The sequence below is a fragment of the Sapajus apella genome, unplaced genomic scaffold, assembly GCF_009761245.1.
Source record: "Sapajus apella isolate SASKATOON/1434 unplaced genomic scaffold, GSC_monkey_1.0 scaffold3, whole genome shotgun sequence".
Lineage (NCBI taxonomy): Eukaryota > Metazoa > Chordata > Mammalia > Primates > Cebidae > Sapajus > Sapajus apella.
In genome coordinates this window covers 54148828-54175611 of record NW_022436943.1, presented here as the reverse complement: position 1 = coordinate 54175611, position 26784 = coordinate 54148828, and the positions used below count along the sequence as shown (strand labels likewise).

General features: G+C 37.9%; 1 protein-coding gene across 3 annotated transcripts in view; it reads left to right on the top strand.

Annotated features, from left to right (window-relative positions):
• ADCY8 (adenylate cyclase 8) overlaps positions 1–26784 on the top strand; it is a 261483-nt gene that overhangs the window by 117881 nt on the left and 116818 nt on the right. For all 3 annotated transcript variants that reach the window (XM_032253684.1, XM_032253696.1, XM_032253691.1), the window contains exons 6-7: positions 20408–20566; positions 26277–26547. In XM_032253684.1, coding sequence (XP_032109575.1) covers positions 20408–20566; positions 26277–26547 — 430 coding nt within the window. The remainder of the gene's footprint in view (positions 1–20407; positions 20567–26276; positions 26548–26784) is intronic.

Below are 26784 nucleotides of genomic sequence, written 5' to 3'. Positions count from 1 at the left end.
AAAATCTTCAGGGTAACATGACATCATTAACAGACAAAATAAGGTGCCAGTGACTGAACCTAAAGAAATGAAGATGTGTGAACTGCCTGACAAATATTTCAAAATAATTATTTTAAGAAATCTCAGAAAATATCAAGAAAATGCAAAGAAAAAATTTAATAAAATTAGGAAAACAATAAGTAACCAGAACAAGAAACTTAACAGCAGAATTTCTCAGGCAGAAGAAAGAAATTGTGAACACCAACAGAGGTTATTTGAAAATACACAAAGAAATAAAAAGAATAAAGAGGTATAAAGAAAGCTTACAGGATTTATGAGACACATCAAATATTCAAGTCATGGGTGTTTTAGAAGGAGAATAGAAAGATAAAGGGGTAGAAAGCTTATTTAAACAAATAGTAGCAGGAAACATTTCAAACTTGGAAATAGATATAAATATACAGGTACAGAAAGGTCAAAGGTCTCCAATCAGATTCAACCCTGGTTGAAAAATAAAAATAGCCAAAGAAACATAATAATCAAACGGTCAAAATCAAAGACAAAGAAAAGATATTAAAAGCAACAACAACAAAAATGAAGCAAATAACCATATATAGGAGTCTTAATATGGTTAACATCAGACTCCTCAGAAGAAACCTTATAGGCTAGGAGAAAGTGGAAGATATATTCAAAGTGCTGAAGGTAAATAAAAAAACCTGCCAGCCAAAAATGCATAACTAGCAAAACTGTCCTGTAAAAATTAAGGGAGATAAAGATTTTCTCAGACAAACAAAAGCTGAGGGAATCCATCACCACCAGACTTGTCTTATAAGAAATGCTAAACGAAGTTCTTCTAGCTGAAAGAAAAGGATGCTAATGAATATCACAAAAACATTTGAAAGTATAAAACTTACTGGTAAAAATAAGTTCAAAGTAAAATTCAGAATGTTCTAATACTATATTAGTACAGGATTTATGGGACAACACCAAAAGAGCAAATATTTAAGTCTTGTGGGTTTTAGAAGGAGAACAGAAAGATAAAGGGGTAGAAAGCTTATTTTTACAAATAGTAGCAGAAAACTTGGAAAAGGATATAAATTAATTTTAATTTTGGTATATAGGTTAAAAAAAAACCAAAACCACCACAAATAATAATATGCACACTAATTTAAGAAATATGCAATATTAAAATGTAAATATTGACATAAAAATATAAAATGCTGGAGAGAAGTGGATTAAAAGCATACAGTAGGATATGTGTGTGTGTGATCAAAGTTAAGTTGCCATCAGCTTAAAAAACAACCTATTATAACTATGAGATGTTTTTGTAACCCTCATGGTAACCACAAAGCAAAAACCTATAGTAAATACACGAAAAATAGAAGCAAGGAATTCAAATATACCGCTAGTGAAAATCACTTAACATCAGAGCAAGACAAAAGGAGAGGAAGCAAGTGACAAAAGATCTACAAAAAACTAGAAAACAATTAACAAGATGGCAGTAGAAAGTCTCTACCTATGTAAATGGATTAAATTATAGAATCAAAACATGTAGAATGCCCGAATAAATGAAAAACAGGACTCAACTACATGCTGCTTACAAAGACTCACTTTACCTGTTAGGATGCATAGATTGAAATGAAGTATGGAAAAGGTATTACGTGCAAATGAAAACCAAAAGAGAGCAGGAATACCTCTACTTACACAAGATAAAATAGATTTACATTAATAACTATGAAAATGAACAAAGAAAGTCATTACATAATGATAAAAAGATGGTTCAGCAAGTGACTATATTAATTGTAAATATATCTGCATCCACCATCAAATCACCTAAAAATACAAGGCAAATATTAATATATATGAAGGGAAAGATAACACTATAATATGACTATAGTAGAGGACTTCAACATCCCATTTTCAGCAGTACACAGATTACCCACATAGGAAAGCAATAAGGAAACATCAGACTTAAGCCACGCTCTTGAATAAGTGGACCTAATAGACATGTATGAAACATTCCATTCAATAGCTGCAGAATATACATTATTCTGGATTGCACATGAAACATTCTTCAGGATAGCTCATATATTAGGACATAAAATAAATCTTAACAAATTAAAGAGGATTCAAATCATATAAAGTATCAATGAATAACAGGAGGAATTTCACAAAATTCATAAATACGCTGAAATTAAACATGCTCCTGGACAACCCATGGATCACTGAAGGAACTTAAGGGAAAATTTAAAAATTTCTTGAGACAAAATTGGAAAACAACATAAACTTATGGGAGACAGCAAAGGCAGTTATATGAGGGAAGTTTAAGTAATAAACACCTTCATCAAAAAAGAAGATCTCAAACAACCTAACATTGCAACACAAGGGACTAGAAAAACAAGAACAAACTAAGTCCAAAGTTAGTAGAAGAAAGAAAATAATAAAAATCAGGACAGAAATAGATAAAATAAAGACTAGAAAAACAATAGAAATAATAAACAAAACTAAGAGTTAAATTTTTTTAAAGATAAAATTGAAAAACCTACAGCTGGACTAATTTAGAAAAAAAATCAAATAAAATGAATAAATTCATTTGATGCCTACAACCTACCAGGACTGAATTATGAAGAAATAGAAAATCTTAATAGACCAACAGCAAGTAAGGAGATTGAATCAGTAATATAAAGTCTCCCATTTGAAAAAAGGCCCAGGACCTGATGGTTTCCCTGTGAATTCTATCAAAATTGAAAGAAGAATGTCAATTCTTTTCAAACTCTTCCAAAAAATTGAAGAGGAAAAAATATTTCCACACTAATTTTACAAGGCTAGCATCATCCAGAGACCAAAGCCAAAGACACTATAAAAAAGTAAATCGCAAATTTCTGATTAATTACAAAAATATTCCTGATGAAAAAAAAATATACAATAAAATGCTAGAAAACCAAATTCTACAGCACTTTAAAGGGATAATTCACCATGATCAAGTAGGATTCATCCCAGGATGCATGGATGGTTCAATATACATAGATCAATAAATGTAATACATCACAATGACAGAATAAAGAACAAAATCACATGATCATTTTAATAGATGCAGAAAAAGCATTTGACAAAATTCAACATCCTTTCATGATTAAGATTCTTGATAAATTAGGTATAGAAAGAATGTAGCTCAAAATAACAAAGGCTATATATCTGACAAACCCAGGGCTAACATCATACTCGATAAGAAAAAGTCAGGCCAAGTGCAGGGGTCCATACTTGTAATCCCAGCACATTGTGAGGCCAAAATGGGAGGATAGCTTGAGGTCAGGAATATGAAACTAGCCTGAGCAATAATAGAAAGACTTCATTTCCACAAAATATTTAAAAATTATGTGAGCGTGGTTGCAGATGCCTGTAGTCCTAGCTATTTGGGACACTGAGGAGAGAAGATCGCTTGAGCCTAGAAATTTGAGGTTGCTGTGTTAGCACCACTGTATTCTCTTTGGCAGCCACAGGTGACTGCTTTAGTTATTCAAATTGGCCTCCCTCAAGCCAGACTTAGCGGCACTTGTAAACCCTTAACTACTCAGAAGGCTGAGGTGGGAGGATTCCATAAGGCCAGGGGTTTGAGGCTGCAGTGAGTTATGATCATGTCACTGCACTCCAGCCTGGGCAACAGAGCAGGCCGTGTTATTAAAACAAAATTTTTAAACAGTAAAAAGTGGCAATGACTTCCTCTAAGATCTGAAGAAAGACAAGAATGTCCACTCTTGCCACTTCTATTCAATATAGGTACTGGAGGTCCCAGCTGGAGCAGTTAGACAAAAGAAAGAATCAAAAGGCATCTAAATTAGAAAGGAACAAGTTAAATTGTCTCTGTTTGGAGATGACATGATTTTATATAGAGAAAACCCTAAAGACTCCACCAAAAAAAAAGAAAAAGAGTTAGAATTAAACAAATTTAGTAAAGTTGCAGGATACAAAATCGACATAAAGAATAAGTGGCATTTCTATACATTAACAGCAAACTAAAACAAAGGTCAAGAAAAAATTTCATTTACAAGAGCTGCAAAAAAAGCAAATAGACAAATGAGATTACATCAAACTAAAAAGTTTCTGCGTAACAAAAGAAACAAGATAGTGAATATAACCTACAGAATGGGAGAAAATGCTTGTAAACTATACTTCTATATACTAAATATATCAGAAATTCAAACAACTCAATAGCAAGAAGATAAATACCAGATTTTTAAATGGGCAAAGCACCTGAATACACACTTCTCAAAAGAAGACATACAAGCCAACAGCTATATTTAATAAAATGTTAAATATCACTAATTATCAGGGAAATACAAATAAAAACCATCATGAGATATCACTTTATACCTGTCACAATGGCTGCTATCAAAAAGTCAAGAGATAACAAGTATTGGCCAAGAGGTGGTGAAAAGGAAACTTTGCACACTGTGGAAATGTAAATTAATACAGTCATTATTAACAACAGTGGCAGCTCTTCAGAAGCTTAAAAAACAGAACTACCATATGATCTAATAACTCCACCAGTTAGTAATTATCCAAAGGAAATGAAATCTATATGTTGAAGAAATATCTGCACTCCCATGTTTATTGCAACATTATTTACCATAGCCAAGATATCTAATCAACCTAAATATCCATCAATGGATGAATGGATAAAGAAAAATGAGGCGTATATATACACAATGGAATACTCTTACACCATAAAGAAGGAAGTCCTGTCATTTTCAATAACATAGATGAGCATGAACATTATGTCAAGAGAAGTAAGCTAAACACAGATAGACAAATATCTCATGATCTCACTCCTATGTGGAAGCAATAGAAGCTATCCCATAGAAGTAGAGATGGTGATTATCAGGGGCTAGGGTGGTTGGTGTGTGGTTGAGGAGATGTTAATCAAAAGATACAAAATTTCAATTAGATAAGAGAAATAAATTCAAAAGACCTTTTATACAACTTAGTGACTACAGTTAACAATATATTTTATTCTTTAAAAATGGTAAGAGATTGGATGTCATGTGTTCTCACCACAAAAATGATAAACTGTGAGGTAATACATGTGTTAATTAGAATTTAGTCATTCCACAATGTATATGTGCTTCAAATCTTCATGTTATACACAACAAATATATACAGTTTTACCTGTCAATGTACAAAAAATAAAATAAAAATATTTTTAATGCAAAATGGGCAAGAGTCAAGACAACCAAAGTACACGTATAAGGGAAACGTTTTTCCCTGTCTTTTGCTTTTTACTGAGTTGTTTACACAGTAGCCTTTTTAACCAAGAAACAAAGTGTGGGGTTTTTTTTCTAGAAACAAAGGCATACATAATGAGCCATGCTAGCTGTTAAGAATGGAAAAAGCCACATGTATGTGTGCATTAGTGTATGTGTGTACATATGTAGGTGTGTATGTGAATGTGTGTATGTGTGTGGTATTGTGCATGGTATATATGTATGTGTTTATATGTGTTTTTATACGCGTGCATGTCTGTGTGTTAAATGTTGAAGCAGACTTTGGCAATTACCACAATTCTAAATTAAAATAATAGGGTTAGGGTAAAATATGCTGGGGCTTCATCCCTGGGGCAATGAAAAGTCACTCCTAAAGTAGGGAAGTGACATGGTCAGATTTAGATGTCAGGAAGATGACTGTGGAATGGGATAACTCTCTCTCCAGTTGACCCTGGAGGAGAGGAAACAGAGGCCAAGGGGAAGGAAACTGGTTTGGGATATTTTCATACTAATCTGGGGTAGAGAAGTAAGGACCTGAAATAGATCATCGACTGTGGAATAGAAAGGAAGAGATGAAAACACATCGAAGCTGAGTTCCAAGAGTCACCGGGCAGACAAAAAGTGACATACAAATTTTAATTAAATCAAACATTTATCATGACATTAAATTTATTTTTCAATTGACAGTACTCTAAGAATTTCAGTCAGGATTCCAGTTTATTAAAGTTTTTTTTTTTTTTTTTTAGACAGAATCTCACTCTGTTGCCAGGTGCCAGGCTGGAGTGCAGTGGCATAATCTCGGCTCACTGCAACCTCTGCCTCCCAGGTTCAAGCAATTCTTCTGCCTCAGCCTCCCAAGTAGCTGGGACTACAAGCGCACGCCACCACACCCAGCTAATTTTTGTATTTTTAGTAGAAACGGGGTTTCACCATATTGGCCAGGATGGTCTCGATCTCTTGACCTCATGATCTACCTGCCTTGGCCTCACAAAGTGCTGGGACTACAGGCTTGAGCCACCTCGCCCAGCTTAAAAGTTTTAATTCATTGCTGAATGTGACTGTAACAAAGGTTCCCTGAAAGAGTGCCTATTATACTGTAAAGTGACACAGAAAATATGCTGAGTGAGTGGGACGGGGTGGAGAGCCCTTGACAGGCAGCAACGCACCTAGCCTGTTTCCTGCTTCTTCCTGTAAGTAGGTGTGTAATGATGGGTGGGTAACTTAACTTATACCCTCTATGGCCTCTTCTGCAAAATGAGGATAATAAGATCCCAACTTCAGAGTGTTCTTTTAAAAAACTCAAATACGGCTAGGTGTAGTGGCTGACACGTGTAATCCCAGCACTTTGGGAGGCCAGGGCAGGTGAATCACCTGAGGTTAGGAGTTCAAGACCAGCCTGGCCAACATGGTAAAACCACATCTCTACTAAAAATACAAAAAAGCAGCTGGGTGTGGTGGTGGGTACCTGTAATCCCAGCTAATTGGGAGAGTGAGGCAGGAGAATTGCTTGAACCCAGGAAGCATAGTTTGCAGTGAGCTGAAATGGTGGCATTGCACTCCAGCCTGGGCAACAGAGCGACACTCTGTCTCCAAAAAAAAAAAAAAAAAAAGAAAGAAAGAAAAGGAAAGAAAGAAAAACTCTAATAGGCAGTATGCATGTTATCACTATGGAAACATTTTTAATCTTGCAAGGAGGGCCGAGTTTGGATACTGGAAAATCTAATGCAGTTGAGTTACAGAAACCTATTGTTTACCATGGCTTCTATTCTATTTTCATAAAATAATGATAGCAGCTTGAGTTTCTTAAACACTTATTATATCCCAAGTACTAGGATAAATATCTTACATGCATTGGCTCACTAAGTCCTCATAAAAATTCTAGAAGCTAGGCAGGGGCAATAGGTCAAATACTGAAGAACTAAGTGTGGCTGCAGCATGGACAAATCAGACTAGTTTAGAGCAGCCATTGAGAATGGATGAAAACAACAGACAATATAGCTAGACAAGTTTTTCCTAACTAACGGCAGCTCTGGAAGTTGGCTCCTACTTTACCAATAAGAAAATTGGAGCTTTGTAGTGCTGAACCCCTATTGCTGCCAATAGGAATGGTACTGTGTCCAGGAAGCTGAAGATGAGACCTAGAGGCAGCAAATGATACGTAGCGTGTATTGGAGGAAAATTAAATATGGGGTGGTCCAGTGGTGGCAGCCTGCACAATAAGACAACTACCATTTGTAAAATGTATGTGGTTTATACGGCATCTTTACTTAGCACTCTCAACCTAGCTATCCCCATTTAATTCAAAGCAAAGGGCCTCAGTCTCCTTACAGCCTGTGTACCAGGGGATGAACCAGAGGTTTGGCTGTCCTTCATGGATAGATAGGAGATCTCAATGTTGGCCACTCTCAAGTTCCTTAGCTTGGAACTCCAAACTCACACTTTTCTTAGACCATAGAGTCACCCTCAGGGTATGCTTCAGTTATGGCTGTTAGGTGCCTCTGCCATACAAGGTAACAGAGGTTGTATAATTACCTCTGCCTAGATCACACAACTAGTCAGGGGAAGCACAAGGGCACCAATTCTGGAATCATCTGACTCCAAAGCCATCCATCTTACTCATCATTGTAGCTCACCTCGCAACTCCAGATTGTGCAATTGCTTCTGACGCCTGAAATTTGCCGTCAACACCCAAAGGATCAACATATAGTTTAGGAGATCCTACATACATCCTAATACTTTAGCAGAATTGATATTGAAAGAGAAAAATGTCAGTCACTAGACATCTGAGAATAACAAGATAATAAGCCCTAATCAAAAGAGCCTCATAGTAAATTCAATCTACCAAAAATACTTAATTTTAGAAACATGATATTAGCTAGATGAATGACAAAAAAGAGATTGAATGTAATTTTATTTCCAATGAAGCACTTAATATCATCTCATGCATGTCTGTTCATAAAATCAGATTAATTTTAAAAGGCTTATATAATAGTTTATATTACGTAGATTGAAAAGTGGCTCCAGGTGGCTTCTCTTCACATACTCTGTGTCTATTTTGGGGAGTCCTGATCATTGAGAAGATGCCAGAGCTGACACTGGGCTCTGTCATATGCAATATGTTTATTAATGATCTACAAAAGTTGTTCTTGATTAGTCTTAATGAAAATTGCAGAGCTTGGTCTTTTCAGTGCAATTGCTAAAAAGTCATGGGAATGACGGCAGAATGCCAAATAGTAACTGGCTTGTCCCCAGCAGTTAATTAGAGCAAAGGTCCTAATCCTTGTGGCAGGGTGGCCCTGCCAAGCAATATGGCAGGACAAGACATAAAAAAACAGAAATTATCTTGTTTTTACTGGAAGCAAGAATGCCTACCTGCCTCCCAGCCTTCCTTCCTTTTTATTTCTCTCTTACATTTTTTTTCTTTGTTCTGTCTGTTCCTTCTTTCCCTTCCTTGCTTCTTCTCCCTCCCTCTTTCCCTTTCTCTCTTTCCCTTTCTTCATTTCCCCCAAACATCCCTTGTCTTACTCTGCTCCAAAATGCCATAGATTCAGAATTCATAAGCCCGCTTCAGTTAAAGTGATGTTCAGTACATGGACAGAAATTTTTAATTTTTGCAGAATTACTTGTAATGATGAAAACTGAACATATCTAGAAATAACTGTTGACAAATTAATATTGATAGAATGTTCACCGTGTGCCAGGCACTATACTAAGTAATCTACCTGAATTGCTTCACAAATACCAATACCCTGTGAAGATCAATTTCCCAATGAAACTAAAGCTCTGACAGAATAAAAAAGTCTTCTGACCAATGACATACACCTTGTGAGAGCAAAGACTCTGAGTCATGTTCAGCTTTATTAGTCCATTTTCTGTTGTTTACTAACAGAATATTTGAAATAGACTATGTATAAAGAAAAGGAATTTATTTCTTATAGTTCTAGAGGCTAAGAAGTCCAAGGCCGAGGGACCACATCTGGTGAGAAACTTCTTGCTGGTGGAGACTTGCTGTGAAATCCCAAGCATCTTATCATGATGAGCTAATGTGCTAGCTTGAGTTTCTTCCTTTCCTTATTAAGCCACCAGTTCCCCAGCCATGATAACCCACTAATCCATTAACCCCTGAATCCATTAATCTGTGAATGGAATGATTCACTTATGAGGGCAGATCCCTTATGATTCAATCACCTCTTAAAAGCCCCCTTTTAGTACTGCCACTTGGAGATTTTCTAATACATGAAATGTGTGTGACAAATTCAAAGCACAGCACCATCTGATGCCATAAATGTTCAAAGGTATGGAAATAATTATATAAATTCTAGCATATTTAAAGAATAGAAAAATGGGTAACCATTAAACATCATGGTTTACGTTAATATTCAGTGACATAAAAAATGCTCATACATTTAACGCATACATGGTAGAATACACACATACACAAATGCATACATATTTAAGCCAACTTCGGCTTTTAAAATTTTTTATTATTTATTTATTTATTTTTGTCTATCCCTGTTGGAATGAGAACTTTTACTTTTTAATAAATCTGTTTTTATAAAAAGAAAGTATGTAAAGCTCTGTGAGGAAATTGAGCAGTTTTAATTTTCTTCTTTATTCTTAGTATATTTTTTAATATTTAGGAATAATCATGTATAACTCGTGTAACTAGAAAAGAAAATATTATATCAAAAAAGAAAAGAAACTTTGACAGGTAGGGATAACAGGAAGGTGTTTGTATCAGGGTTCTCTGGAGAAACAGAACCAGCAGGGTGTGTATTACTTATAAATATTTGTTTTAAGAAATTGGTTCACAAAATTATGGAGGCTGGTAAGTCTAAAATCTGCAGGGTAGGCCAGCAGGCTGGAGAGCCAGGGAGGAGCTGATATTATAGCTCAAGTTCAAAAGCACTCTGGAGTCAGAATTTTATCTTCCTTGAAGAATAGCAGTAATTTTTCTCTTAAGGTCTTCAACTGACTCTGTAAGGCCCGTCTCCACATTGTGGAGGGTTATCTGATTTACTCAAAGTCTACTAATTTAAATGTTCATCTCACCTAAAAAATAACTTCACAGCCCTTGTGAATGAATGATTCCATTCACAGATTAATGGATTCGTGGGTTAATGGGTTAGTAGGTTATCATGGCAGTGGAACTGGTGGCTTAAACCCAACCCTGGTATTTAACCAAATATTTGGATACAAAGGCCTAACCAAATTGACACATAAAATTAACCATCACAGTGTTCCTCCCTCCATTAGGCAACAACATCTGCAAAAGCACAAAGTGAGAATATACGGAGATGAGTTAGGGTGACTGTCAAAATGTATTAATGGCAAAAACTGCAATTACTTTTGCACCAATATAATAATGATAACAACACTTCCACCTCATCGGATAGGTGGCAGAGCCTTTGGAGGTTTGCAAGCAAAGGAGTCTAGTGTGACCAAAGCTGTCTTTCCGTTTGAAACACCAGGAGCCCCACCTGTAATAGAGCCGTACTTCATTAGCATCCTTGGATCAGCGTGTCTTCGGGCTCTAAATGGAAGGCTCCTCACAGTGTCCCTGGCATGCTGTTTGTCCATTGCTCTCTCTCCGCATGTGACACAGCTCTCACTCTAACCCAGTGACACTTCTGATAAGAGGCCACATGATATAATGGGAAATGCTTAGAAATTAGAACTCGGGAGAACTTGGTTCACATTCTACTTCCAATAATCTTTTTTTTTTTTTTTTTAAGAGACGGAGTCTGGCTCTGTCACCCAGCTAGAGTGTAGTGGTGCAATCATAGCTCACTGCAGCCTGGAGCTCCTGGCTTCAGGGGATCTTCCCACGTCAGCCTCCAAAGTAATTGGGATTATAGGTGAATGCCATTGCACCAGGCTCTACTTCCAAGAATCTTAAACATGTTGAATCTCAGTTTCCTCCTGAGGCAATGGGAATAATAATGTGGAAGACCAGACCAGAAGGACTAATCCAGGTTTGAATACTGGAGGATAGTTGAAGTGACCAGCTCACTGCCACAACAGAAACAAGCAAGGCACAAAGCACACAGGAGTAAGGGCACAGGAAGCGGGTGGGGCTGCGGTGTCCCCCTCTGTTCCATACAAAGGGAAGTGAATTGCAGTAGTGTCAGCTGCCCACACAGGAGGAGAAAATTACCCAGACATGAGCCTTAAAATGTGATAAGCCAAGGTCAGCCCCTGCCTGTTTGCAAAAGCTAATTGTTAGATTTGTAGGAATTTTACAAGCCAGTTGACCTCAAGTTGGAAGCTTGAAATCAGCCATGACAGGAATAGTGACACCACAGAAATTGACAGACATTACAAATCAAGATCTTTTGTTTTTCTCAGAGAGACAGTTGTTAAACATTTACGAGCCCATCCCCCAAGCTCTGTACTCAGTCTTCTGCAGGCTGGGAGAGAGGCCACACTGGCACTCAGAGATCAACCCCTTTACATGAAATTCCGGTTGACACAGAACCATGTTCTTGTTCTCACGGTATCTATGTGCCTACAGGTGGCCTGACCATAGCCCATCACAACATATATCATGTGTGTGGGGTGAGTGTGTGTGTGTATACGTGTGTGTGTGTGTGCATGTGAGTTAAATAATGCACAGGAAAATCTTTGGCCAGGACTCCCACATGAGCCTGTGACTGTTAAGTGACTGAGCTATGTTAGAAAACAGCAAAAGGACTAGATGAAGGTTCGGGTTAAATGACTCTCCCAGTTTGGACATGAAATACTGACCAGTGCCACAGCTCTGTTCAAACAGAGACTTCTCTCATGGAACATCTAATGGGATACACACTTTGTTTTGTTTTGTTTTTGAGATGGAGCCTTGCTCTGTCACCCAGGAATGCAGTGGCACAATCTCAGCTCACCGCAACCTCCATCTCCCAGGTTCAAGGGATTCTCCTGCCTCAGCTACTCCTGAGAAGCTGGGACTACAGACATATGCCACCATGCCCGGCTAATTTTTGTGTTTTTAGTAGAGACGGGCTTCACCATGTTGGCCATACTGGCCTCAAACTTCTGAACTCAGGCGATCTGCCCGCTTCAGCCTCCGAAAGTGCTGAGATTACAGGCATTAGCCACCACACCCAACTGGGATAAATACTTTCTGTAGAACTGGATTAGAAGTTGTCCAACGAAAGAGTTTGATTCTGGTTCTTTAGAAAAGTGATCTGCAAACTCTTTGCTCCATACCCTCTAAAATAATGTTGAGAGCTATGCCCCTCACACAGTTCTAAGTTGACATCTAAAATTTTATTCAACGTTATGTTTGTTTTTGCTGACAAGAAACAAAACACATTAAATGATTTGTAAGTTAATTAAAATGGGAATGATCTTTTAAAATATATTTCGTAATATAGTTTTTTTTTAATATGTTTTACTCCCTTATTTAATAAATCACACTGCTATGGACTGAATTTTATGCCCCCAAAATTCCTGTGTTGAAGCCCTAACCACAAATATAACGGTATCTGGAGATGGGGCTTCTGGGAGCTAATTAGGCTTAAGTGAGGCTTAATGCCCTTATTAAAAGAGATCCCAGAGAGCTTGCTGGCCCTCTCTCTCCACCTGGCGGGGGCACAACAGGAAGGCAGCCATCTGTAAGCCGGGAAGAGGGCCCTCACCAGAACCTGATCCTACTAGCACCCTGATCTCAGACTTCCCAGCCTTCAGAATTGTGAGAAATAAATTCCTCTTGTTTATGCCATTGAGTCTATAAATTTTGTTATGAAAGCCTGAGCTAATGAGGACACACAAAATCAGAGAATCCTAAGAATGTTTATCCCTGAGTGTTACCCTATGTATCTTGAAAATTGCAATAACTCCACAAAACATGCCAGTTGTATTTCAAAGAAACTATGTCCCCAACTCAGGATGTTGGGCTTTTGAATGCTGGCAGTGAAGCCTGGCATCAGGCCAGCCTAGAGGGCCCGATGAGGCCTGCCAGGGAATGCTGAGTGCTGCCAGGCAGGTAGGACAGAGGGCATGCTGGGAAAGGAAATGCACTGCACAATACGGAGTATCTTGAAGGAAAGAGAGGACATTAACAGGAATAAAAGCACCACCAATGGTTTCACCCCCAACACACACACACACACACACACACACACACACACACCACCTGCCTGTGCCTCCCTCACACCTGAGTTAGGGCCATTTCAGGGAGAAAGTGTCCTAAAAAAAAAAACCCAGAACTCACAACTTCCCTAAGCTGGATCAACAAGAAAATGCTGACTTGGCACGCAGCTGCCCCAACTTGGTCTCTATGATTCTTCTAAGATTCAGGGGCACCAAGGCAGGCAGAGTCAGCAACACTTTCATCTTCAAGAGCACCATTGCTCTCACCCTGCTTCTGAATGTGAGTGCAGTTAGGTCTTCCCCATTACCTTTCTGCTGGAAGGGAATGCAAGCAGCAGTGAAGTATCCAAACAGCATTCAAGCTGGAGTCTGGCATTACTTAACACCTGTGTGACCTTGGGTGAGTGACTTAACCTCTCTGGACTCCAGGTTTCTTGGTTGTAAAATGGGAATAAACCACATTGATGTAAGCTCCTCCATGAATGCAGAAATTGGTTTGTCTATCTGGGTCACTGCTTATGTCTTTAGAGTTCTTCAACAGACACTTGTTGAAAGAATAAATGGGTGAGCTGCATACATAGCCTATGGTGGAAATGAGGATGAAATGAGGTTGCTAAGGTAAAATGCCTGGCGCAGGAGAGGTAATAAGCATATCTTCATCCTCTCAGAGCCTCAGTTGGCTCATCTGTAAAATCAAAATTTTTAATACTGTTAGGCATCTACCTTTCAGAGTCACTGTGGCTATCAAAATGAGAAAATGAATTGGGAAGCACTTTGTGGAATCACAGCTTTCATGTCAGGGTAAGCATGGTGACTTTCATACTTTTTAAGAAGCGGAGGGATCCCTATGTCTTATAAGGTAGATTGCTCCTGAAGTCCAGCAGAGGCAATAGGTTGAAGACAAAGTTGGGCTCCATGGCCACCACACTGGCAGTCCCTACTCTGCAATGACTCCTGAATTACCCTCAGCAAACTCAGATCTGTAAGTGATGCTTTGGAGATCGATCTGTAAAGACTGTGTCCATATATTAGGCTGAGTCAGCTCAGACCCCAGTAGTCCACATACTTCTTTTCCTACTTCCCTTCAAAGAAGCCATGCAGGGAAGGAGAAATGGACCAATGGGTTTAGGTTCATACACCCACGGTGAAATTCTAACTGTTCCATCAAAACTGTGTGACTTAAATCAATATACCTCTTGTGCCTCAGTTTTCTCATTTGTAAAATGGTTCTGGTAGTAGTACTCAGGGTTATTATGAAGATGATTCCATATACGCACAAAACGTCCTGGACAGTGAACATAGTTGACCTCCATAACTAACTCCTTTGCCTCTCCTTTGTTCTGGAATGTTCAAGGGCACCATTTTTTCCAGGTGACTGGGTCCCAATCAATCCTGCCTACAAATTGTAACCATTGTTCACCCTGTTTAGACCAGTTTATGCCTGAGAACTACCCCACTGATGTATTACATGGGTTGGTTGAAGCTATGTCTGTGAGAATAGAATGGATGTAGCATACTTTTAGCAGAAAAGGGTAGGTAGAGTGATCAATTCATAATTTTTTATTGGTCTGATTCAACCTGTGCAATTGAAAAATGGTATCATATCCAAAATTAGTATCAGCTGCTGTTTTTGAGTGTTTACAGGCTAAGTGTTTTACATACATCATTTTATGAACCATCCTAACAACTCTACAGAGGACCAATTCTCTTCCCCACTGTACCTGGGAAGGTTGAGACACTGAAACTAAAGCAGCTAGCCTGAAATCCACAGGCAGTAAGCAGAGAGCATGATGTCAGATCCAGGCCTGCTTTAGTGCAGATTCTATGCCTGTGTGGTGCTGTTGGGGAAATACGTGTAATTTGCTCCAGCCCCTATGGCATTGGAATTCCTGTCTAATGTATAGGTCAATGACTGCTATTGGATTATGCTTCCTGTCATTCCTCTAGCAACTTCTACAGATTAATTGGCTTAAAAGAACCCTTTGAAGCATTTAAATTGAAAGAAAAAAATCTAAGGTTCTTCATTTTCTAGCCATATAATTGTAACATGCTTCCTTAGTAGTTCAGTTATAAGAAATAATGTTGTCAATCTTTAGTTTGTTAATTGTCGCATGATTTGTCCCCAGCTATACAGAGGTGAGCAAAAATAATGATAATTATGTGTATTTTTTACTTAGAAGAAATTTTGAATGGAATCCCACTGTGAAGATCAGAGTGGATTTGCTCTATTTGAAAGAGAAGGTATAGAGGGCCATCCCTTCCCCAACTAGCAGGTCCTAAGGCAACTCAGTGGTTTCTCTGGAACTTTTAGATCCATCTTGGGACAGCCACAGGCCTGTGAAACCAGAAAGCCATTGAGTTTTTTCCATTAACTTGATAAATAATTTTCAGCACTGACTATGTCTGTGTGCTAAGCGTTGTGTTAAATGGGAATGAAAGGTGGCATCCCTGCTCTCCTGAACCTGGGTGTCTAGAGAAGAAAGAGAAGATGCAGATGTGATCTATAGTCCTTTTCTCTTAATTTGTGGCTGATTCGGCACAGCAAAACATCCCTAGGGCACTTCTCTGAAAGAACTGAGCAAGACTTGTCACTCAGAGTAGAATTGCCTCCATGTAAACTTCAAGAATGCTCTAAGGTCCTCACCTCAAGAACTGATCTTGAAATGCATTGTGTGTGTTTGTGGTTCTTTGCAACCACAGGGTAGCCTTACTAATGAGGATCAATGTCTGTAAATTATTAATTACTTTTACATAGTTTCATTCTTATCTTTTATTTAAGTCAAATCACAGACATGAAATGAAAGAGAAAGAAAAACCACACAGTAAAAAATGTTAAGTCTTCCTGTTATGCTTCTTGTTTTGTAGAGGAAAACAAAAATAATCTAAATGTCTTTTCATTAAGATGCTCCAGTACGTTCTCTGTATAATGTTAATTGTCTAATGTTTAATAATCTCTCACCATTAGCTGGCAAAGCACTTTAACATCCATTATTATATCCTTTGGGGCTCTCAATAGTTCTGTGAGTGAAGCAATCAGGTAGTGCCTTATTTTACAACCATTGAAACTCAGTGTTAGATTAAACTATGTGCCCAGGATCACATGTTGCAAATAATATGGGTTTTAAAAACACAACAGTGCCCGTTTAGTCCTGGAATTCTACTTACCAGCACTGGGCCATAGAGAAATTCTACTTACTAGCTCTGAGCCATACTTTTGCCGGCTACAATTCCTTCATAAATAGTAGACAAGCAACCAGTGCTTATTATAGGCCAGGCACTATCATAAACTCTGTATAAGTTTATTCACTTAACCCTGACAATGTTATTAATGTTTTATAGATGCAGAGATCAAAGCATCTATAGGGAATTGAAATAACTTCTCTGAGGTCATGTTGCCAGTGTGTGATGGAACAAGATGAGAACTTGGCTGTGGCACTTAAAGTTTCTGATATTAATCCTCACTCTACAGTCATGACAATGTAATAAGGAAAACATACATTGGGACTCATGAGGGTGCCAGTCAGAATAGTAACAAACATCCCTAAAATCTCAGTAACTTAAAACAGTAAACATTTATTTTTCATTCACACTTTATGTCCATCATGGGAAGGGGGTGATAGGAGAATATCACTACATTTCATTCTTATTCAAGGACCCTGGTTAAGAAGGCTTCATCAGGAGCTCCTTGACTCATGATGGTGGATACAGGAGAGAAAGACTTTTTAAAGAGTATGGTTGATCATGGTCTTAAAGCTTATGTCCAAAAGTGACACATATTACCTCTGTTCATATTTCATTGGTCAAAAACAACATCAATATGCAGACAAACATTGCATGTTTGCACTTATTCACAGAATCTAAAAATCAAAACAATCGAACTCATGGACATAGTAGAAGGATGGCTACTAGAGGCTGGGGAGGGTAGTGGGGAGTTAGGAGGCAGGTGAGGATGGTTAATGGGTACAAAAAATAGAAAAAATAAATAAAACCTATTATTTGATAGCACAAAAGAGTGACTATAGTCAATAATAACTTAATTGTACATTTTTAAATAACTAAAAGAGTATAATTGGATCATTTGTAACTCAAAGGACAAATGCTTGAGGGAATGGATACCCCATTCTCCATGATGTGATTATTTCACATTGCATGCCTGTATCAAAACATCTCATGTACCCCATAAATATATACACCTACTATGTAGTCACAAAAATTAAAAAAGTATGCAGAGAGGACAATCCTATTATACACTTGAATAACACAGTAGTGGGCATGGCTGTGCATAGCATAAATGATCCCTCTTAATGACCTGCCACACAGAAGCTCATTGGGAAAGTGCATCAGAAGCTGATGTGCTCCTCTCAAGGGCTGGATGCCATTTCTTCTCTTGCCTTGTCAATTTTTTTTAAACGGCTCCTACAGCTTTCATTGTCAGTAGATATAAAGTACCATATACTTTTTAACTCAAGAGTTAAAGTCAAAACAAAGACCCAGAAACCAGGAACTTCACCAAGATCAAGAAAAAGCTCATCCTTTAGTTACAAGAATTTCTCCTAATGTTCACAGATTACCCGTCTAATGTCTAATTTATTTTAATATTTCCAAATTCTCAATCCAATTCAACTTTATTGTGTAAACAGCTTTGCATTACCTTACAACTTAAGAACAGAGACTGCAAAGATTCAATTGAATACATGGAATTATTCATTCATTCATTCTTTCTTTCTTTAAAAAAAGGACACTGCATATCTTAAGTCCTACTGTATGAAAGGCAGGATGCTCCAGGCGGTGAGAAATATAAGGCTAACGCAGGCAGGAAAAATGCCTTCAAGGGCCTTATACTCTTTATCAAAAATCTTCAATCTATAGGAACATTAATAGAAAGTATTGGACACGCATGCATCTACCTACTCAGTAATCACCTACTGAGTGTTAACCAAGTGCCAGATACAGTAAATCTTAAGAGGGGGATATAAAGATTAGTTGTTCAAAGTCCCCAGTCTCAATTAGCTTAGAGGAGACAGATTATTATAATACAGCGCCCTAATTATTGCTCACCCAAGATGCAATGAGAACACAGGGAAAGGTACATAAGTCAGACTTAGAAATCAGGGCAGCTTACTGGCCAGAGTTACACCAAGCTTCACTCTAAAAGATGGAGTAGAAGCTCTTCCATTGAATGAGATAATGGACATTCCAGACCAAGGGAGCACCATGGTCCCAGAGAAGAAAGAAGGAGCACAGGGTTTAGACAATGACTTGTTGTTTGGATGGCTGGAGTCTAATGTGTGCATGAAAAATGAGAGGAATAATTAAGGTACAGGACAGATCATGAGGAATGTTGTGTGCCAGATTAGGAATTTTCCATTTTATCTTATAGACCAGTGGTATCTAAATATTTTTATCCCCTATATTTATCAAAAAAATTATATGAAGATATGCATGTATAGTAAAATTATAATCTATTCTATTAATTATATTCATGTACTTAAAAACGTATACCATAAAATATACATAATATAGGGATTTTAAAGAATAATGAGAAAATAAAAATACTTTAAAATATTTTAATATAATTACAGTAGAAGACTTTTCTGCTTTCATCATTTATTAGAGAGTGGGTTTAAACATAATTTAAAAAAATGTTTAATAGTTTGTGATATAGTAATGTAAAGGTCGGGTTCCAAATTCAATTTATTTCTATGCTTGGCTTTAGTGGCCATCACAGCTAAACATATAACTTACAAATGTTTTCAAACCTCCTAAATGGGTTTAAGCCCTTATAAATGGGTTCAGCCCTCACCAGAAATCTTCATTTAGAAGATATTTAAACATTAGTAAATGTGAAGCTCTAAGAATTTTGATAGATGATATAACATACCTTTGGTTTTACAACAAAATTCTTATAAAGATGGAAACATTTTCAAACTTTCATTCTCAAAATGCTTTCTTCAAAGCATCACTTTCTATAAAGCTCAGTTACTTTCTTGGTCATTCTTAAGTCATCGTCTTGAGTTGGAAGAAACAAATGAAACAAGTTTGTGGGTTTTTTCGAATATATGCTAGAAGGAATATTAACAGCAACTCAACATCACAAAAAAACCAGCAAATTTGGAACACCTTTTTTTCTTGAAGACAAATGAATGGCCTACTTTTAAATCTGACAACGCTTTTAAGCATTTTGAAGTGGCATAATCATTGCATTTTATGGGCAATGAAAATTTTTCTAGTATTTCTATTACAAAATATTATATTCTACCATTTTATTTTCTATGTAAATGACATCATTTAATCATAAACTAAAATTGTTCAAAATACTCTGAAAGAATATTCTTGACTATAGAAGATCATCCAATGGTAGAAATTCTTCTTTTTTCTCAAGATTCCTCCTCCATATTTATAGTCAGAGGATGACCAGACATGTATCCTGTAAGTTTCCAACATCAATCTATATATCAAATGTTGGTAAAGCTTTTCAACATAAACAACAAAAGCTGTGAATGGAAGTTCTAACATTTTCTTCCTGCATCTCAATGGATAACCCAGCTCAGCCCTGGGACATAAACGCTCTATTTCAGAGACCACAGCTCCAAAGAGTAGGTCAGAAAAGAGTGATGGGGTAATGAGGTCACATTTGTGTTTAGAAGGAGTAACTGGAAACCATGACAGTATGAGCTGGAAGGAGGTGAGGCCGAGGCAGGGATCCCAGACGAAGGCATGATGGTTATTTGAATTAAGTCACAGAAGGGATAGAGAGAAGGAAACAATGAACATTTTGGTTGAAAATGGAATGTGTAATGAAGTATGAAATCAATAATCTATCACAAGTTAATGTACTGTTGGGTAGAAAAAGATGCTGGTACCATCCCTGAGACAGAGGTTACACAGCAGGTTTTGGATGAAGGTTTCAAAGAGCCCTTAAAAGTACAGATAAAAGGCTAAGGGTGTTCAGAGAATCCTTCCAGTTATTAAAAAGCCCAAGAAGCCTTCATGGAAGAGGTGACATTGAAAGGGCAGAGCCAAGGATGCCCACTGTGGTCTAATGTGTGTGTCTCTCCATTTATCTATGTCAACAGGTATGTGCGGTCAAGGACAAAACACGACGTTGACATGAGGATTGGAATCCACTCAGGCTCAGTGCTGTGTGGTGTTTTGGGACTAAGGAAGTGGCAATTTGATGTCTGGTCTTGGGATGTGGACATTGCAAACAAACTCGAATCTGGAGGAATCCCTGGGTAAGCCAAAGCAAAGCCCTTTTCATGCTTAACCCTTGTCATTTGCTCATTTTGCGACAGTGGGTTTCCTGTGTGCAGAAATTCAAGGTTAAATCTTGGAAGCAATTATTTGGGAGGAGACCAAATATTGAAACAACATACAACTATTAGCTTCCAAAATCTGGTAAAATGCATCAGAGGCAACAAGGATGTAGAATAATACTGAGGTGTTCAGGTCTCTGCCCTGCATAGCGTTGGTTATTAGACTTGGCTGCACATTGGAATCTCCAAAGGAACATTCTTAAAATGCTATTTTCCAGACCCCATGCCAGTTTATTTAAAGAAGAATCTGTACAGAATCTATTTTAAGTTCTTAAATTAATTCTAATGGGCAGCCAGGATTAAGATCCACTGACTTTTCATACATGACCTGGGACTCAATGAGGGAATTTAGGCTCTTCCTTAAAAATTCAACTTTTCAAATTTGGCTGTCAAGATTGGGTAACACAGGATCCGCAAATGTGCTAGTGGTCTGCAAAGTCCACTGCAACTAAGGTGAGTCTTGAAAAGTTGTATCAAGATTCTGTTTACACAGATTGGACCTAATAAGATCTCAAATATATTTGAGCCAGTATGATAATCTGCAGCATCTCTTTCTTAAGGATGATGGATGGATGGATGGATGGATGGACAGATGGATGGACGGATGGACAGACGGATGGATGGACAGACAGACAGACAGATAGATAGACAGATAGATAGAATAATAGATAGAGATACTGCACTTACATATATTCCTCGCCCTACTCCTAGACCTGCCCTTGGAGTCATAGATTTCTCTGGTATGTGCCACCATTCCTTGCAAATTATATTTAATATCAAGTAGTATGTTATCATGGGGGAAAAAGACAATAAGAGGTAGAATCAGGGTAACTAGGATTCCCATTCTGCTCCATGTTAAACTCTGTTATCTTCAGCAAGTTACGCAAAGCATGCACAGCACCTGGCATGTGATTTTAGCATGAACTTGGCTTGCATCACTCTATCTTTGTGATCTCAGGCCAGTGCTTAATTTCCAAGTCTAACTTTCTTCACCGCAGAAAGAGAAATAGTAATACTTATGATTTGCTGCCTTGTGAACTTATTTTTGTCCTCCATGAGAGTTTGTTTTCTCATCTGCTAAATGGGCATAATCCACCTCACAGATCTCCTCTGAAGATTAGCTCCGGCAATGGGTATGAAGCACTTTGTAGACTGTGCAGGGACAGCCCCAGGTCAGTTACTATTCTTATGGGGATCCTTCATTCTCTGTGCTGTGTCACGGCTGTTTGCCAGACAGGTTTAGAACTGAGGAAGGCCTGATGTGTTACTGCTGGGTTTCTTAAATCTTTCCATTCTTTAGAATTTTCTCACAAGTAACTACCTGCTGAATTTAGACACACCAGATAGCCAATTCATCTGTGTTTCCAGGCCTGTCTCTTAAAAGCATCACCAAATGGAGAATTGCCCATATACTCAATAGATTCCTTTTGCAAACCTTAGAATATACTTTGGAGGTTTGTAAGATACTGCTTTGATATCTGCAAGCCAGTTTAGCTATTGTTCTCAATAACATTAAGAAACCGAAGAGTGACCAAGTTTAAATCATCACATCACCATGGAATACTATGAAGCCATAAAAAGGAACGAAATCATGTCCTTTGCAGCAACATGGGTGCAGTTGCAAGAAATTATCTTAAGTGAAATAATGCAGAAACAGAAAACCAAATACCACATGTTCTCACTTATGAGTGGGAGCTAAACATTGAGTACATATGGATATAAAGACAAGAATAGACACTGGGGCTTGCTAGACGGAGAAAGCAGAGAATGGGTCAAGGGACGAGAAACTACGTATTGGGTACTATGTTCACTACCTGTGTGAGGGTTCCGTCTTACCCCAAACCTCAGCATCATGAAATATACTTTGTAACAAACCTGCACATATACTGCCTGATTCTAAAATGAAAGTTGAAAAGAAATGAGTAAAATACTTTTTAAAAAGAAAAAGTGACTGAGTTTAAATCATCTTTCACACTCTTATTTTTAATATCATGAGTCATGAGTCTGAACCGTGGGTTTACTACTTACGAGTTGTGAAGGTTGGAAGATTGTGGCAAGTACTTTATGCCCTGCCCAGTTTCTTCACTGTAATTTTGAACTGAAAACACCAGCCTTAAAAATGTAGTTTCAAATGTGACTATGCACTTAGTCTAGATGAAGCACTCAGTGTAGTCTTCTATATAGTATCCAGCTCTGCTCGGCCAAGGGATGTTGTCAACGTGCAAAATGCAGGAATGTCAAAACAGGTCTCCAAATCCACCATGGTTTGATCTTGTTTTGACTTATATTTTCCGCTTTTTTATTGTCTTCTTCTTTAACACCCCTGAGCCTTGAGTTTCTAGAACAGTTGTTCTCAAACTTCAGCACGGAATCACCTGAGGGCTTATTAAACCGTAGATTCCTGGGCCCCACCCGCAGAGTTTCTGGTCCAATGTGTCTGGCATAGAACTCAAGATGATGCCTTTCTAACAATTTCCTGGTAGAAACTGCTGGCCTTAGTACCACACCATGAAGATCACCATTTCTGAGCTTGTGTTAAATGAGATAATGCATATAAAGTTCTTTGTCCTGTACTTGGTAAATATTAACTGTGGTTGTTGTAGTAGTGGTTACCATATAATACAGTTGCAGGGTGGTAGAGAGACCCTGAAAGTAAAAGTTCTTGTCTCAATCCAGCACTGCCACTAACCACTAATATGATTTGGGGCCAAATACATACTTGTGACTTCTAGGCCAGTTTCAGCATCTCCAAAGTGAGACAAAGAAATGTCTGTCACCTAAGGTTGTTGGAAGAATGGAAATTACATGAGATAATCCATGGAGCATAAGTACTACCTTTGGCTACTAGATAACATTTATACAAAGCAAGAGTTACACAATTGTTAGATCTTATTTACTATCATGACTGCTTTTATTATATCCTAGCATTAAAAATTATCAGAAAATGTCACGTTTACTTGACACTCAGTACATGAGAATATTGCCTGAAAACTGACACATCTCCTTAGAAAGAAATGAAATCTACAGAACTTCATCTGCAAATGCCTTACCCCAAAGTTCAGGTTAGTAGCAAGGATGGAAAGAGACATCTAAAACCCAGTTTCTATCAAAACATTTAAGTGTATATTGATTAGCACTGCAGCAGAAGAATCAGTGAAGACGAGAATTTCTTTCACTAGCAAAAACATAACACTGATTTAATACATGGAAATATTAGTCCCCCTGCATACTGACAGCAGAATAATAAATGTAGAATAATAATAAATGTAGAATCCAGAGAAAATGCTAAATGGGGTTGATATTTAACTTAATTATCTTAAAAGAAAATCAACCATTTTACTTTATAAAACCCTCCTACCAGGTTCATTTTGCCTAGAAAAAAAGGTAAGCTTCCAGTCTTAACTCTGAGCTTGATCTGAGAAAGCAGATGGGGACTTCCCTTTCATGGAAGGTCAAACGATCTGTTACTCTCCCAGGGAAATATTATTGAGTTCATATATATGAACAAAATACATCTTGGGAATATTTTGTACTTATTCAGGACATTTCTCAAGAGAGCGCAAACATCTTTCACATACTGATTTTTAACATATTGCACTTGAAATCAATCAAAATATTTATTTGGAAGATGTGAAGAACATGCCTTAAATTATCAGAAATGATTTGTTTGTAGTTTGTTTTTTCACATGTTATTTACAATGAACTATTCTTTCTATGAGGAGGGATTTAGCAGAATGGGTTAGAAGAATGAGAGGGAGTAGCAGAGCTAATACTAAAAGTAAACTGCATGTTCTTTAATTAATGAAGGTATTTATTTTTTCTAAGACAGGGTCTCACTTTGTCATCCAGGCTAGAGTGTAGTGGCATGATCTCGGGCTCACTGTAGCCTCAACCTCCTGGGCTTAAGCAATCCCCCCACCTCAGCCTCCCAAATAGTTGAGACTACAGGTGCACACCACCAAGCCCAGCTAACTTTTGTACGTTTTTTGTAGAGACAGGATTTGTCATGTTGCCCAGGCTGTTCTCAAACTCCAGAGGTCCCGTGATCTACCTGTCTCAGCTTCCTCAGCGTGAGCCACTACAATGAGTTTTAAAAAGCTACTCTAATTTTTTTTAAATGTCTCTGTTTACTTGGATATATTGTTCTTAGCATTACAAAAGCCAAGCAAAATATTAAGCATTCTTTCATTCAAAGGAATACTAAGGTAAGTTTAGGGAAATGACTTCTGAGCTGAATTGGACAGTAGGAAATTGTTAGCAAGTATCAAATAGCACATTGAATTTGGAGAATTGCCAATTACTTGAATATCTGGAGAGAGCATAAAGGAGCTACATCAGAAGAGTGTCAGAAAATGAGCTTTGAAGTGACAGAGCCAGGGAATGAAAGCTTAGAGGCCTTATTCAGAAGGCCTGACAATTATCTTCCATAAGCCGTGAGGAGGCATGGAATACTCAACAGTAATATAATTACAATGGCATTTTTTAGAATACTTTTAACAACTTTCGTATTTGCTTTTATACCGTATATACTGTACCATGCACTGTTTTGACTACCTTACACAAATCAACTTGTAGAATAATCATAATGATCATAAGAGATAGGTGCTATTATTTTTCCCATATTATGGGGAAGAAGATAGACTGATAGAAAGGCTAAGTAATTTGCCCAAGATCTCTCAGCTAGCAAGTGGCAGAGCTAGGGTTTGAATCCAGGAGATATAGCAACAAAGTCCATGTTCATAACCATCTTACCTTGCTAGTCTACCCAGACCACATTATAACACAATGAGTAGTCTGATTGAATTAGACAGTTATGAGGACAGAGAGATTCTTCCCCAGAAGAATTTACCATGTGAAATTTCCATGAATCAAGTGTGATCCTTAGGGCCCTGATATCATATGCTATTTTGCTAAAAAAGAAGCCTGAGTCATGAGCTACAGTGGCTGACAATTGTGCAGCCATGAGTCACTTCACTTGTGAGTGAGCCCAGCCAGCTGCCAGCCTGTGCGTGTCCACAGCTTTGTTCTTTGTTCCTATAATACACACGTTACAGGGAAAATTATACCCCACAGTGGATTTCCCAAAGGACACTCACTGTAACCCTATGGACTTATCAGAACTGCCCTTGAGAAGCATATAGACAAGTTGGAGAAACAATATACAAATACATGAAGATTGAAATGATAGAAAAGGTTCCAAGGCAACGAAAGAACTGTTTTTGCATGGTGATCTGGACAATAATTGCCACTGGGGTTCAGAAATATTTGCAGCACTTGTTTTTCTAATCAACACCATTGGAAAAAAAACACTGACTTGTAAAGTTTGCTGAGATCAGGCTGACAATCATAAGAAAAGCCAAAAGATGTGCTAGGTATAGCACAGAAGGACTGTATTTGATCAGAGGTAGCAGTGTGTCTTGGGTTGATGTCCGTGATACTGTACTCATGAATTTATGCTTCTATTTTCTTATATTCTTTCTACTTTTTAGGAAGACAAGTATTGTCCTTGAGGACATGTCTTAATAGTACCCATGTGCAGCCCTGATGTTTGCTTTGTACTGGACAAAAAATAAATAGACTTTGTAGGCAACATCAGGAGTGTGTAATGACCTATACCTTCTACACACAGGAGGATTCACATTTCCAAAGCCACACTGGACTGTCTCAACGGTGACTATAACGTGGAAGAGGGTCATGGTAAAGAGAGGAATGAATTCCTGAGGAAGCATAATATAGAGACTTATTTAATTAAGCAGCCTGAGGACAGTCTGCTGTCCTTGCCTGAAGATATTGTCAAGGAGTCAGTGAGCTCCTCAGACCGGAGAAACAGTGGGGCCACGTTCACTGAAGGATCCTGGAGCCCTGAACTGCCCTTCGATAACATCGTGGGGAAACAGAATGTAAGTCCTCTCTTCCTCCTTCTGCTTGGCTATGAATGCATGCTTCTGTGCATCTCCAATCCAGACGCCTCAGAGAAAACTGATTCATCTTTAACCTTTTCTCCAGTGAGCACTGTAATTGCAAATGATCAAACTATCTCTGCATCTCCTCAGGACAGAATTAACCTCTGTTTGCAATTCCAGGAAATGCCAGAAATGCCAGAGGTTCCTAACACCCTCTCCCTTTTTTTTTTTTTT